Source organism: Dendropsophus ebraccatus, chromosome 7 (genome assembly GCF_027789765.1).
Source record: "Dendropsophus ebraccatus isolate aDenEbr1 chromosome 7, aDenEbr1.pat, whole genome shotgun sequence".
Taxonomy (NCBI): Eukaryota; Metazoa; Chordata; class Amphibia; order Anura; family Hylidae; genus Dendropsophus; species Dendropsophus ebraccatus.
This window is the reverse complement of record NC_091460.1, coordinates 90000957-90014813: the sequence shown is the minus strand read 5'-3', so window position 1 is coordinate 90014813 and position 13857 is coordinate 90000957. Positions and strand designations below refer to the sequence as shown.

Genomic DNA, 13857 nt, shown 5'->3' with positions numbered 1-13857 from the left:
GGGCCTGTCCTCTCCACCGAGCATGCGCAGCCGTCCTCCGCCATGTTGCTTTCCTCTCGTTTTACCCTTTTTCGCTGTGTGACGGTAGAAGACGTTGCTCGCTGTGCGCCGGGATCGTGCGGGATTGGACACGGATCGCGCCGCTCTCTCGTCTGCCTAGAGCGGGAAGCTGCCAAGGGTAAGGCTATATAATGGCGGCTAGAGCTCGGCTAGCTGTGGAAAACGTTGCGGCCCGAGGAGGCTTGTTGGGCGGCCCCTATGTGCAGCGCACACCCTCCTCCTCCATAGGCCTGAGCCCGCAGTGCGGCCTTCTCCAGTCCTGAATCCATTGTGCCTGCCCCCTCCACCCCGGGAATCCCACCCGTCAGTTTGTGGAGGGCAGTGCCGGGCGGCGGGGGATGGGTAGGAGCAGGTGATGTGTGCTGCTGCCTATAGTGATCACATATAGTGGGATATGGGGCGCCCTGGTGATGTGTGCTGCTGCTTATAGTGATCACATGATATGGGGCGCCCTGGTGATGTGTGCTGCTGCTTATAGTGATCACATGATATGGGGCGCCCTGGTGATGTGCGCTGCTGCTTATAGTGATCACATGGTATGGGGCGCCCTGGTGATGTGTGCTGCTGCCTATAGTGATCACATATAGTGGGATATGGGGTGCCCTGGTGATGTGTGCTGCTGCCTATAGTGATCACATGGTATGGGGTGCCCTGGTGATGTGTGCTGCTGCTTATAGTGATCACATGATATGGGGCACCCTGGTGATGTGTGCTGCTGCTTATAGTGATCACATGATATGGGGCGCCCTGGTGATGTGTGCTGCTGCTTATAGTGATCACATGATATGGGGCGCCCTGGTGATGTGCGCTGCTGCTTATAGTGATCACATGGTATGGGGCGCCCTGGTGATGTGTGCTGCTGCCTATAGTGATCACATATAGTGGGATATGGGGTGCCCTGGTGATGTGTGCTGCTGCCTATAGTGATCACATGGTATGGGGCGCCCTGGTGATGTGTGCTGCTGCTTATAGTGATCACATGATATGGGGCACCCTGGTGATGTGTGCTGCTGCCTATAGTGATCACATGGTATGGGGCGCCCTGGTGATGTGTGGTGCTGCTTATAGTGATCACATGATATGGGGCGCCCTGGTGATTTGTGCTGCTGCCTGTAGTGATCACATGATATGGGGCGCCCTGGTGATGTGTGCTGCTGCCTGTAGTGATCACATGATATGGGGCGCCCTGGTGAGGTGTGCTGCTGCCTGTAGTGATCACATCATATGGGGTGCCCTGGTGAGGTGTGCTGCTGCCTGTAGTGATCACATGATATGGGGCGCCCTGGTAATGTGTGCTGCTGTCTATAGTGATCACATGGTATGGGGCGCCCTGGTGATGTGTGCTGCTGCCTATAGTGATCACATATAGCAGGATATGGAGCATCCTGGTAATGTGTGATGCTGTCTATAGTGATCACATGGTATGGGGTGCCCTGGTGATGTGTGCTGCTGCCTATAGCGATCCCATGGTATGGGGTGCCCTGGTGATGTGTGCTGCTGCCTGTAGCGATCACATGATATGGGGCGCCCTGGTGATGTGTGCTGCTGCCTGTAGCGATCACATGATATGGGGCGCCCTGGTGATGTGTGCTGCTGCTTATAGTGATCACATGGTATGGGGCCCCCTGGTGATGTGTGCTGCTTATAGTGATCACATGGTATGGGGTGCCCTGGTGATGTGTGCTGCTGCCTATAGTGATCACATGGTATGGGGTGCCCTGGTGATGTGTGCTGCTGCCTGTAGCGATCACATGATATGGGGCGCCTGGTGATGTGTGCTGCTGCTTATAGTGATCACATGGTATGGGGCCCCCTGGTGATGTGTGCTGCTGCTTATAGTGATCACATGGTATGGGGTGCCCTGGTGATGTGTGCTGCTGCCTATAGTGATCACATGATATGGGGTGCCCTGGTGATGTGTGCTGCTGCCTATAGCGATCCCATGGTATGGGGTGCCCTGGTGATGTGTGCTGCTGCCTGTAGTGATCACATGATATGGGGTGACCTGGTGATGTGTGCTGCTGCCTATAGTGATCACATGATATGGGGCGCCCTGGTGATGTGTGCTGGAAATGTTACTCTTCAGCTTCACAGAACTTCTTTTGTGACAAAGCCCAGTGTGATGGCTTCCTTCCCTGATCAGCTATGCTGTGTGATGGCTTCCTTCCCTGATCAGCTATGCTGTGTAATGGCTTCCCTGATCAGCTGGGCTGTGTGATGGCTTCCTTCCCTGATCAGCTGTGCTGTGTGATGGCAGATTTTGTTTTATCTTAAAATATATTGCAAAGCTCCAAAAATAGGGGAATGTGGGCAGCAAGTTTGAGAGGAACCAATCAACGTCATGGCCTCTGATAAAAGCAGAGGGAGGGAAGGGGGGCTCACCTCTGCTGTTACCAGAGCTCTGGGACCATGATGTCATCAGCCTGCTCCGCACCCTAGAGTCTCAGGGCTATAATGTCATCAGCCTGCTCAACAGAATCATCAGAGCTTCGGGGCCGTGACGTCATCAGCCTGCTCAGAATTATAGATCTCCCGGCCTGTGATGTCATCGGAGGTGGCACTCTTCTGTAGCTGATTGGTTGAGCAGATCTATGATGTCACATCCCTGATCTCGGAGGCGCTGTACACTAGGGACTGGAGCTCTGTGATACTACTGTGTGTGTATGTGTGTATATATATACACACACACACTGCTCAAAAAAATAAAGAGAACACTAAAAAACCATCCTAGATCTGAATGAATGGGTTTGTCCTGCTATTTGCCTATCATTTCCTAATTGTTAATTGTTCCATTTGCACAAAAGCAGGATTCACCATCAGGAGAGTGATTCACCATCAGTGTTGCTTCATAACTGGACATGGTGATTTTATAAACATGTGATTTACTTGGAGTTATAGTCAGTTGTTTAAGTGTTCCCTTTATTTTTTTTAACAATATATATATAGTGTAGAGTTAGATGCTGCTTTTTTTTGTAATTGCCTCTTTATTTTGTTAATCAGTAAAATTACAGAGATTTCCAACAACGCTTTGGTTGTACCCTTTCAATCACTTAATCTACAGAGCTGTGTGTAGGGGTTTTTGCACTGTGATCTGTAGAGTTTTTGGGTAGGTTGGACATTTTATCATTTTGCTTTTTATTTTCATATGAAATAGAGCACCGGTTATTGGTTTTTTTTTTTTTTTTTTTGTGCATTTACGATTTTCATAAAGGTATATAACTCTGTTACAACTTTATTAAGGAGATCGGAACTTTTTCTTAAATTTATACATTAACTGTCAGTAGTAAGGGTTGACATGGCCCCTCTGTGTCGGAAACTGCAGGACGGACATAAGGGAGCACGGACAGGTGAGTATAGGCTCTATTGTTCTCAGCCATCTCCAGTATAATAAATGTTATCAAACGGTGGGGCTTATAAGCCCTGATTTATCAAAGGGTGTAAAATATCTACTGGTGTAAACTGCCCAATGCAACCAATCAGAGCTCAACTTTTGTTTTACCAGAGCTGAATTGTAATTGGTTGCACTATTGTGAACCATTGCTTAATATGGCTAATGGTATTTCAAATCTTTTACTGTAAAGTTGCAGGCCCCTTAAAGTGTCACTGTCATTATAACTTTCAAAATCTAAATCAACAGTAGATGTGAAATAAAGAAAGTTTGCAATATACATTCAATCATTTTTTTATTCTTGTTTATCTGAACTTACCAGTAATCCAGGTCCAGTCTCCAGTACAGAGAGTCACGGCTCAATGTGTCAATCAATCACATGACTGCCTTCTCTCTGTGAGCGCTCAGTTGGCCAGGGATACAGGGGACTTCCTGTTTTCTGACTGTTTCCGTTTTTTTTGCGAAAAAAGTCAAAAAGCAGGAAGTACAGTGTTTTCAATGATAACTAAACAAAAAATAATGAATGTAAATTGTGATTGGTTGCTAGGGGCAACTGAGCCAGCTCTATTTTACACCCCTTTTATAAATCTTCCTCAATGTGCAAATTTTTTTAATGCAGTGTTACACCTGTTTTTTGGCCCAAAAAACTAAGTACAAAACTTAAGTAATTATCAAGGCCCATGCTTCTAATGATAAGTTTTTCAACATGAAGGAAAGACTATGCGCAATGCATGAAAATCGCGCTAGCAAAAATATTCTTGTGCAAATGTTAAATAGGCCCCTATAAGTTACTAGTAATAGTGGTAACCACCGGTAACCAGAGCAGACTGAGACTTCCATCAACCATACACAGCGGCCATTGTCTATATTAGGAGCCCTATAGAGGGCTGCTTCTCTGTAAATGACGGGGGTCTTCTCAGAGACTTGACTGCAGATGGCTGCACTGTGAGGAGAGTGATCCTACCACTATCTTACACAATAACTGGAAAGTATTGTAGGCCACATCCCTATATGTATACAAGATGCGTTTCTACCCATTAAATATGTAGGTAAAACCTCAGCTGTGAAGTAAAGCAGGCGCCATTCTCCCCCTCAACAACTCTTTCTATCTTGTAGGCCGGATTTATCGGTGCACGGGGACAAGTAAGGTGGACAGCCAATCCTGAGCGAGTTCTTCTTCACTTAGCCAATGGCGGCGGGGCCTGTCCTCTTCTCCGAGCAAGCGCAGCCATCCTCCGCCATGTTGCTTTTCTCTCGTTTTACTTTTTTTTCGCAGGAAGTACCGTGTTTTCCATGATAACTAAACAAAAAAATGATGATAGGCAGAGAGGCCAGTAACGGACCTCTCTGCCTGTCATTCATTCCCCCAGAGCGCGCTGACAGGCAGAGCACAGTGATTAGATACGGGCGGGGAGCCGCCCAGATGACTACCTCCACGCCTCTGCCTTTCACACGCCCGGGTGATTAAACTGCTTTTTTTCAGGTACACAGCTCCTGCTGCAGCCACGGCTGGTACGTGCAAAGGCTGCTGCAGGAGCTGTATGCAGCGGTTCCCTTTTAAGCTATGGTGTCAGGCGTCATTGATTATGACCTAATCATGAACTCTCAAAGTTCTTGTCCAGGGACATAAAGAGATGAGCGCCACTGGAGCATATTAGAGTCTGATCCTTTGACTTTTGATTAGCGGTGGCAAGTTGTATGTGTGTATCCACCAGGACTCCCTAGGACTGCATCCAACTTCTTCAGCCACTGGTAATCAAATGCTGCAAGATTGGACTCCAGCATGCTTCAGCTGTGCTTATCTCTACTCAGATGTAAATGTAAAATGTATGTAGTTTTATTATGAATCCTGTGCCATTGTTAAAGCTGTGTCTTAGAGGGGAAGCCGTTCTTTATTCAGTATGACTACCTGTGTAAAGTAAAATAAACTCAATTGTGTGTCAACATGGTAAAACGAGAGCTACAGCCTGTGTACTAGTCAGGACCTTAAGAATATTGTGTAACTTTCTTTTAATATTGACAGGTGATATAAGATGTCTAACGGTTACGAAGATCACATGGATGATGTGTGCAGGGATGACATGGGCCGAACTAATCTAATTGTCAACTACTTGCCTCAAAATATGACGCAGGATGAGCTGCGCAGCCTGTTCAGCAGCATTGGAGAGGTGGAGTCTGCCAAGCTGATACGGGATAAAGTGGCAGGTAAGAATAGTCACAGATATAACGCATCCTGAAGATTGAACATTGTAATGCAACTGTTCAGGATTAGGATACCTAGCTCCATTTAATGTGAGTGCAGGGAACCTGTAAGCGCCCTGTTACACTGTGATAGGGCATAACAGCTGTCATCATCATTAGGGTGGTCCCCAACAGCTTCTTTCCTCCTTGCATGCAATGGTTAATAAGATATACCAGCAGAGCAGGCAGAAGCCCCGGAGACCATCCTGATGACTTGTGCTTCACACAACATGAAGGTGGTTACTGGTTCCCTCCTGCCATGTGTACTTGTATACTGATGGGAGGCTTAAAGGGGTTATCCAGCGCTACAAAAACATGGCCACTTTCTTTCAGAAACAACACGACTCTTGTCTCCAGTTCAGGTGTGGTTTGAAATTAAGCTCCATTCACTTCAATGGAACTGAGCAGCAAAACCCCGCCCAAGCTGGAGACAAGAGTGGGGCTGTCTCTGGAAGAACGTAGCCATGTTTTTGTAGCGCTGGATAACCCCTTTAAAGGAGTTGGCCAAGCTTGGGAAAACATGGCTTTCTTTCTTACAGAGACATTGCAACTCTTGTCTCCAGTTTGGGTGTGGTTTGCAACTCTGTTCCATTGAAGTAAATGGAGCTTGTCGTGCTGCTTCTAGAGGAAAGTGGTTATGTTTTGATAAGCCTGGGTAACCCTTTTAAGTAACTATAGTAGAACTCCCTGCAATCATATAGTCTATACACAGGGTGTGGAATAATAGCATTGATACCCCTTTATATATGTGTCAGTCACAATACAGTGGTGCCTTGGATTACGAGCATAATTCGTTCCAGGATTATGCTTGTAATCCAAATCCACTCTTAAACCAAAGCAAATTTTCCTATAAGAAATCATAGAAATGCAGACTATTGGTTCCACACCCCAAAAATAATAATTTTATATTCTGAATAACATGTAAAACACATGAAACAAACATTTATAAACAGCTAAATATGTGATATTATAAGTTACGTACAGTATAGCAATTAGCATGTGGAGTATAATGTATAGTAAGTGCATAAACCTGAAAACACAGCAGCAGCTTGTAGATACAGGATGGAGCTGCAGATCCCCATAATGCTGTAGAGTAGTACAACAGGCTAGAATAGAGAAGCAGGGCTGCTGTCAGAGGTCTGTGTTGTCACATGACAGCAATGGGGAAGGGGTGTGTGTTCAGCATGGACCAATCAGGACTTACAGAGACTGCAAGGAGCATGAAGGAATCGCAGGACATATGTGGGCACAGACATGCAGCGCTCTCTGTCCGTGGAGAGAGGGGTTACAGCTATGAAGAGATTACCTACACAGTCCTGTCCCCTGATGTAAGCCCCAGCCTGAAGTGGATCTACACTCTATACAGACCATGTCCCTCCCCCACTCGCCGTCCCACCCAGTACAGGGAGCTCTTAAACCAAAGCAATGCTCTTAAACCAAGTCACAATTTTGAAAAACTGTGAGCTCCTAAACCAAGGTACCACTGTACTTTGTTATTAGGGGAATGCCACAAGTGATATAAAATAAAAGCCACAGTATTTGCATCCAGGATTGAAAAATGCACAGATACTTTCTTGCAAAATCAGCTCCACCCCCTGTCCTTGGGTTGTTTGTGGTATTACAATACAGCTCCATTCACTTTGGGGCGAGCAGCGAAATCTGCGGGGAAATGCTCTATGCCGATTCCATAGTGTGAACGCACCCTAATGCTGTGTAGGCAATCTGTGAGTGGTACTATACTATACATACATACATACATACATACATACATGTTTATATAGCTGTCACACCACAGATTTTTGAAAGTTCTGTTCTTGAACAAAGGCCATAAGTGTCCCAGCAGATGAAGTAGTATATGTCCTTCCTTTATATTTCCCATTCCTTTTAAATCTACTTAGTCTTCGCTCAGAAAGTGCAGTGATTCCAGAAAGTTCCTGTGTGTGTGTGTGAGAGTGTCTTGATTCTGAGGCTTTTCTCATTTGGTTTGAGGTCCCCTTCTTATTACTAGTCTGTGGGGATTTAAAGGGGTTGTCCACTGAAGTCTGGGTCCAAATCATAGCGGGTGAAACTACGGCTGCATGCGTTACTGAATAGCTACACACTGAGCGGTTATTAGACATCGTGTGCGGCCGTGTTTTCCCTCTACTCGGGAGGGAGAGCTGTGGAGACCAGAGGGCTTTAGCTGTACTCTGCTCCTGAACAGTCCTCTTAAAGGGGATCCAGTTTTAGAAACACATGGCCGCTTTCTTCCAGAGACAGCACCACTTTTGTCTCCAGTTCAGGGTGCAGGTTTTGTAACTGTGTTCTCTTGAAGTGAATGGAGCTTAATTGAGAAGTCCGGTGAAAATTTTTATTAAAGTATTGTATTGCCCCCCCAAAAGTTATGCAAATCACCAATATACACTTATTACGGGAAATGCACAAAAAGTACTTTTTTCTCTGCACTTACTACAGCATCAAGGCTTCACTCCCTGAATAAAATGGCGGTCACGACCGGACTCCTAGAGCTGGAAGTCGGGTCGTGACATTACCATTTTATTCAGGAAGTGAAGCCTTAATGCAGTAGTAAGTGCAGAGAAAAAAGTACTTTTTGTGCATTTCCCGTAATAAGTGTATATTGGTGATTTGCATAACTTTTGGGGGGCAATACAATACTTTAATAAAAATTTTCACCGGACAAGTATTGTATTGCCCCCCAAAAGTTATGCAAATCACCAATATACACTTATTACGGGAAATGCACAAAAAGTACTTTTTTCTCTGCACTTACTACTGCATTAAGGCTTCACTTCCTGAATAAAATGGTGATGTCACGACCCGACTTCCAGCTCTAGGAGTCCGGTCGTGACCGCCATTTTATTCAGGGAGTGAAGCCTTGATGCTGTAGTAAGTACAGGGAAAAAAGCACTTTTATAAGCATTTCCCATAATAAGTGTATATTGGTGATTTGTATAACTTTTGGGGGGTAATACAGTACCTTAATAAAAAATTTCGCCGGACTTCTCCTTTAATTAAAAAAAGAAAAACCACACACCTGTACTGGAGACGCGTGGTGCTGTCATCCAGAGTTAGAAAATCATAGACAGCACCACGCGTCTCCAGTACAGGTGTGTGGTTTTTCTTTTTTTAATTAAAGGAGAAGTCCGGCGAAATTTTTTATTAAGGTACTGTATTACCCCCCAAAAGTTATACAAATCACCAATATACACTTATTATGGGAAATGCTTATAAAAGTGCTTTTTTCCCTGTACTTACTACAGCATCAAGGCTTCACTCCCTGAATAAAATGGCGGTCACGACCGGACTCCTAGAGCTGGAAGTCGGGTCGTGACATCACCATTTTATTCAGGAAGTGAAGCCTTAATGCAGTAGTAAGTGCAGAGAAAAAAGTACTTTTTGTGCATTTCCCGTAATAAGTGTATATTGGTGATTTGCATAACTTTTGGGGGGCAATACAATACTTTAATAAAAATTTTCACCGGACAAGTATTGTATTGCCCCCCCAAAAGTTATGCAAATCACCAATATACACTTATTACGGGAAATGCACAAAAAGTACTTTTTTCTCTGCACTTACTACTGCATTAAGGCTTCACTTCCTGAATAAAATGGTGATGTCACGACCCGACTTCCAGCTCTAGGAGTCCGGTCGTGACCGCCATTTTATTCAGGGAGTGAAGCCTTGATGCTGTAGTAAGTACAGGGAAAAAAGCACTTTTATAAGCATTTCCCATAATAAGTGTATATTGGTGATTTGTATAACTTTTGGGGGGTAATACAGTACCTTAATAAAAAATTTCGCCGGACTTCTCCTTTAATTAAAAAAAGAAAAACCACACACCTGTACTGGAGACGCGTGGTGCTGTCTATGATTTTCTAACTCTGGATAACTCCCTAAATCGTTGTGTTATGCAACTGTTTTGGATGCTGTAACGATAGTGGAACCCATGGATTAGGAGCTGGCTCTGTGGTCCATGTATCTGTACATACAGATAGCAACATTCATATATACTTTATTTTTTTTTGTGCAGTAGAATTGTGGCATCTTTGTACGTCTGGCGTATACATTTTGCATATAGACAGCCGCACCAAACAGTCACAGTGATGCTGTTAGCCCATGTCCCAAAGTATACATGTATAGACACATATATATAGGATATATATACATATATAGGGACTGAATCATGGTTCCTGTGCTCCTTAGGCTGCATTCCCACGTTCCGTGATCCGTCAGGATCACGGACATGGAATGCATGTACCGGAGTCCACCCGTGCCCGGACAGCATCTGTTATTAGATGCTGGGAGCGGGGAAGACTGTATTCATAAGTGCCGCGCTGTAGTAACAGCACCGCGCGGCTGATTCATTACAGTGCGGCACTTATGAATACAGTCTCCCCCGCTCCCAGCATCTAATAGCAGATGCTGTCCGGGCGCGGGGGGACTCCGGTACATGCATTCCACGTCCGTGATCCGTCAGGATCACGGAACGTGGGAATGCAGCCTTAGTCCTGAGAAATGGACAGAATTTATGACTCTGTTCTGCACACTCTCCACACTGCATTTTATCTTATACTTTTAGAGTATACTTTTATCTTTTTAAAATTTGAATGCTCTAGCGATGTTGACCTACAGGTAACGTACGTTGTACAGCTCATACTTTCCCCCTGGGGGGAAAAAATTGGAAAGCCAAGTGTTTTTTGGGGGGGGGCAAATGCGCTTTTCTCAATTTTGCCACTTACAGTGAGGAAAACTAGTATTTAGTCAGCCACCAATTGTGCAAGTTCTGCTACTTAAAAAGATGAGAGGCCTGTAACTGACATCATAGGTAGTCCTAAACTATGGGACAAAATAATAAAACAAATCCAGAAGATCATATTGTCTCATTTACAAAAAATTTATTTGCAAAAGAACTAGTGAAAAATAAGTATTTAGGCAGTAACAAAAGTTCATCTCAATACTATGTTTAATATCCTTCATTGGCAATGACAATGAGGTCAAGCGTTTCCTGTAATGTCTTCACAAGGTTGGCACACACTGCTGGTTTGTTGGCCGATTCCTCCATGCAGATCTGCTCTAGAGTAGTGATGTTTTGGGGCTTATACTGGGTAACACGGACTTTCAACTTCCTTCAAAGCCCTGGCCGTGTGATTGGGATCATTGTCATGCTGAAAGACCCAGTGACGTTTAATTTTCAATGCCATTGCTCATTGAAGGAGGTTTGCACTCAAAATCTGTCAATACATGGCCCTTGTTTGTAGGTGACCAAATACTAATTTTCTACCTTAAAGAAGCAGTTCACTTTTTTTTTTTTTTTTGGGCCCCTTGGTAGCCTGTGGCATGTATACTTACAGAAGATGATCGGTGTCCCGCGGCGTAGCTCCGGTCCCGTCCCGCGGTGCCGTACAAATCCGGCGCGCGCTCACTTCCGCCGGCGCTGTGACTCCTCTTATCGGCCTTGTAATTTGAACGCCGGAAGTCACGCGCTTCCATAGAGAATGCATGGAAGCGAGTGACTTCCGGCGTATAATGACAGGACAGAGAAGAGGACTGACAGCAGCCGGCGGAAGTGAGCGCGCGCCGGATTTGAACGGCACCGTGGGATGGGACCGGAGCTACGCCGCGGGACACCGATCATCTTCTGTAAGTATACATGCCACAGGCTACCGGGGGGGGGCCAAAAAAAAAAAAAAAAGTGAACTGCTTCTTTAATTTGCAAATAAATTCTAAATCGGACAATTTGATTTTGTGGATTTGTTATTTTGTCTCTCATAGTTGAGGTCTACCAATGATGTCAGTTACAGGCATCGCTCATCTTTTTAAGTGGGAGAAGATGCTAAATTGTACGAAAAGATGTAAATAAATTTTTTCCGCTTCTGTGTCCTGTAATTTTCTATGGCTTTACATACTCGCAGAGTATTTTTTTTATTCTGCTACTACGGCTAATACATTACCTGGCCACTCTCCTGCATGCTTCTCGAGCTCTCTGGTGTCCCACTTAACCAATCAGTGTCTGTGGCGGGGCAGTGCACTGACTGCAGATCCTGTACATGTGAAGCTACTCTAAAACTGTTTTCTTTTTAATTATTGCATTAAAAAGAAATTTTTGCTGCTGCTGTGACTGTAAGGCTATGCTCGCGTAATGTTTTCGTTTGTAAAAAAAAAATGGCCGTTTCCTGGAGCCGCAAAAATAATAAACATGTCAATTTTTTCGGCCATTTTAAGTTGTTCACACACACAGTACTTTTTTTTTTTTTTTTAACCTGTCCTTTGCATTAAAGTCAATGGAATTTTATTACAGGACACACATTTAAACGGGCCAGCAGTCAGTATTGAGCTAAAATTGAGGGGGTAATTTTATACGTAAAGTATGGTCGCCGCATATGGTGGAGCGAAAAAATGGCCGCATCCCCACTGTATGCGACCCCTGTAAAAAAAAAAAAACAGTTAACTCACCTGTCACCCGTTCCCAGCAGGCAGTGTCATGCGCACTGTTTGTGCTGGAAATCCCTGAAGCCTCTGTTGCTCTCCCGGCAGCTGAGCGTCTTGTTACTAGGATGTGCCCTCCAGTATCTCAGAAAAGACCTCCTAACCCGCTGATATGTCCGTGTTGCACAGGAGGCGCCGAGGTGGAAGGTATGTCTCTTGCCTTCGTCCTCAGCACCATTCCCGTGCGCTTAGTCGTTCACGGTCCAGTAAGACTGTTGGGAGCACTGCCCTGCCCCTACAGTGTTAATTTGCCCCCAGATCTTTGCTGTGGGGGCGAGTCAGTGCTCCTAACGCTCTAAGGACCAAGGAGTTATTGATTAAGTGCATTGGAACGGCGCTGGGGATGAAGGTAAGAGACATACCATCCTCCTCAGCACATCTTGTGCTATAGGGACATAGCAGGTTAAATTTGTCTAACTTGCTGATAGTTTCCCCTTAAATACTTGTAGGAATCATCAAGTTAAATATTTCTGCAGATACATTTCTTTATTATGCTTGTCTCCTGATCTGATGCTTTTTACCTCCCATTGTTCACAGCTTGTTGTCTAGGTTACTGACTACATATACATTTTTCCTGGTGAACAGTGTAAAATTTTGCACCACATATTTGTGCCAAAACCACAAATTGTCCTGCAAAATACAAGCCCTTGTGCAGCTACGTGACTAAAAATATAAAGTTACAGCAAAAAGCTACCTGTTCTTGGTGTAGCTGTCATGACAAAAAGATCAAATATATAGTTAGTAAAGCGGTACGCTTGTCATTAGAACTAAATTTTGATAGTTTTGATCGTGTAGGGTGTGAGTGTTCGGAAAGCGACAGATCATGAAAACCAGCTGGGAGACTACCATGTGTTCTTCTCCCCGCTCTGTGTGAGCAGGGTGGCTTCATAAAATGAAATTATGCAATTGTCCAGGTCATGCTAAACAGATGGGAGAGAACTCGAGTGTGGACTTCTGGAATTGTTCTGCTGATCGGTCGTGGACTGAACACTCAAACCTCATAAGACTTTTGACATGTCTCTGTATTCAGGCGTGTATGACTGCTGGCCAATCGGCATTCATCACTGGGCCTATCTGAGCAGCGGGACACCTGACATCACTTTGGTTTCTGTTACTAAAGACCAAATGGCCTGTGGCGATCGGGGCGGCGCAGGGGGCTGCGGATGACCGTGGGGCCGGACTGCGGATGAGCGGAGGGCTGGGCTGCGGGCTCGCGATCGCAAAACGATTTTTCCGTACGATATATCGTACCGTCTAAACGCTGATCGTTATGAAAAAAAAAATTGTTACTCCGACATCGTTAATCGTACGATACGTTTCTGTGTAAACGCACCATAAGTCAAGGACCCACAACTGCAGTAGCAGAATATGTGGAATTGTATGTTATAGAAAATGAGCAGTAAAATAATTGCCGAAGTAAATCTCCTCCCCTGCTGATGTAATAGTGATTGGTAATAACAGTGCCCAAACACATGACCACTGGATGTATTCTATGAAGGTTCCTATTGAAGCCATTGTAAATATTATATTGGAAGACTTTCACTTCTCAATATGTGAAGACTAGCCTTAGTTTGCTAATACTGCAATATCATTTTAAAGGGATATTCTCAATATTCTCCAGTGTGATTTTTCTTAGCTCCCTGCTTCTCAATCTTTTTTTTCTGGGACTGACCTGTCCTTG

General features: G+C 44.7%; 1 protein-coding gene across 1 annotated transcript in view; it reads left to right on the top strand.

Moving 5' to 3' along the window:
* Positions 1 to 24: 24 nt before the first annotated feature.
* Positions 25 to 13857, top strand: part of ELAVL1 (ELAV like RNA binding protein 1) — a 32336-nt gene continuing 18503 nt past the window's right edge. The window contains exons 1-2 of the mRNA XM_069977880.1: positions 25 to 178; positions 5472 to 5653. Of these exons, the coding sequence (XP_069833981.1) occupies positions 5482 to 5653 (172 nt within the window). The 5' untranslated portion in view covers positions 25 to 178; positions 5472 to 5481. The remainder of the gene's footprint in view (positions 179 to 5471; positions 5654 to 13857) is intronic.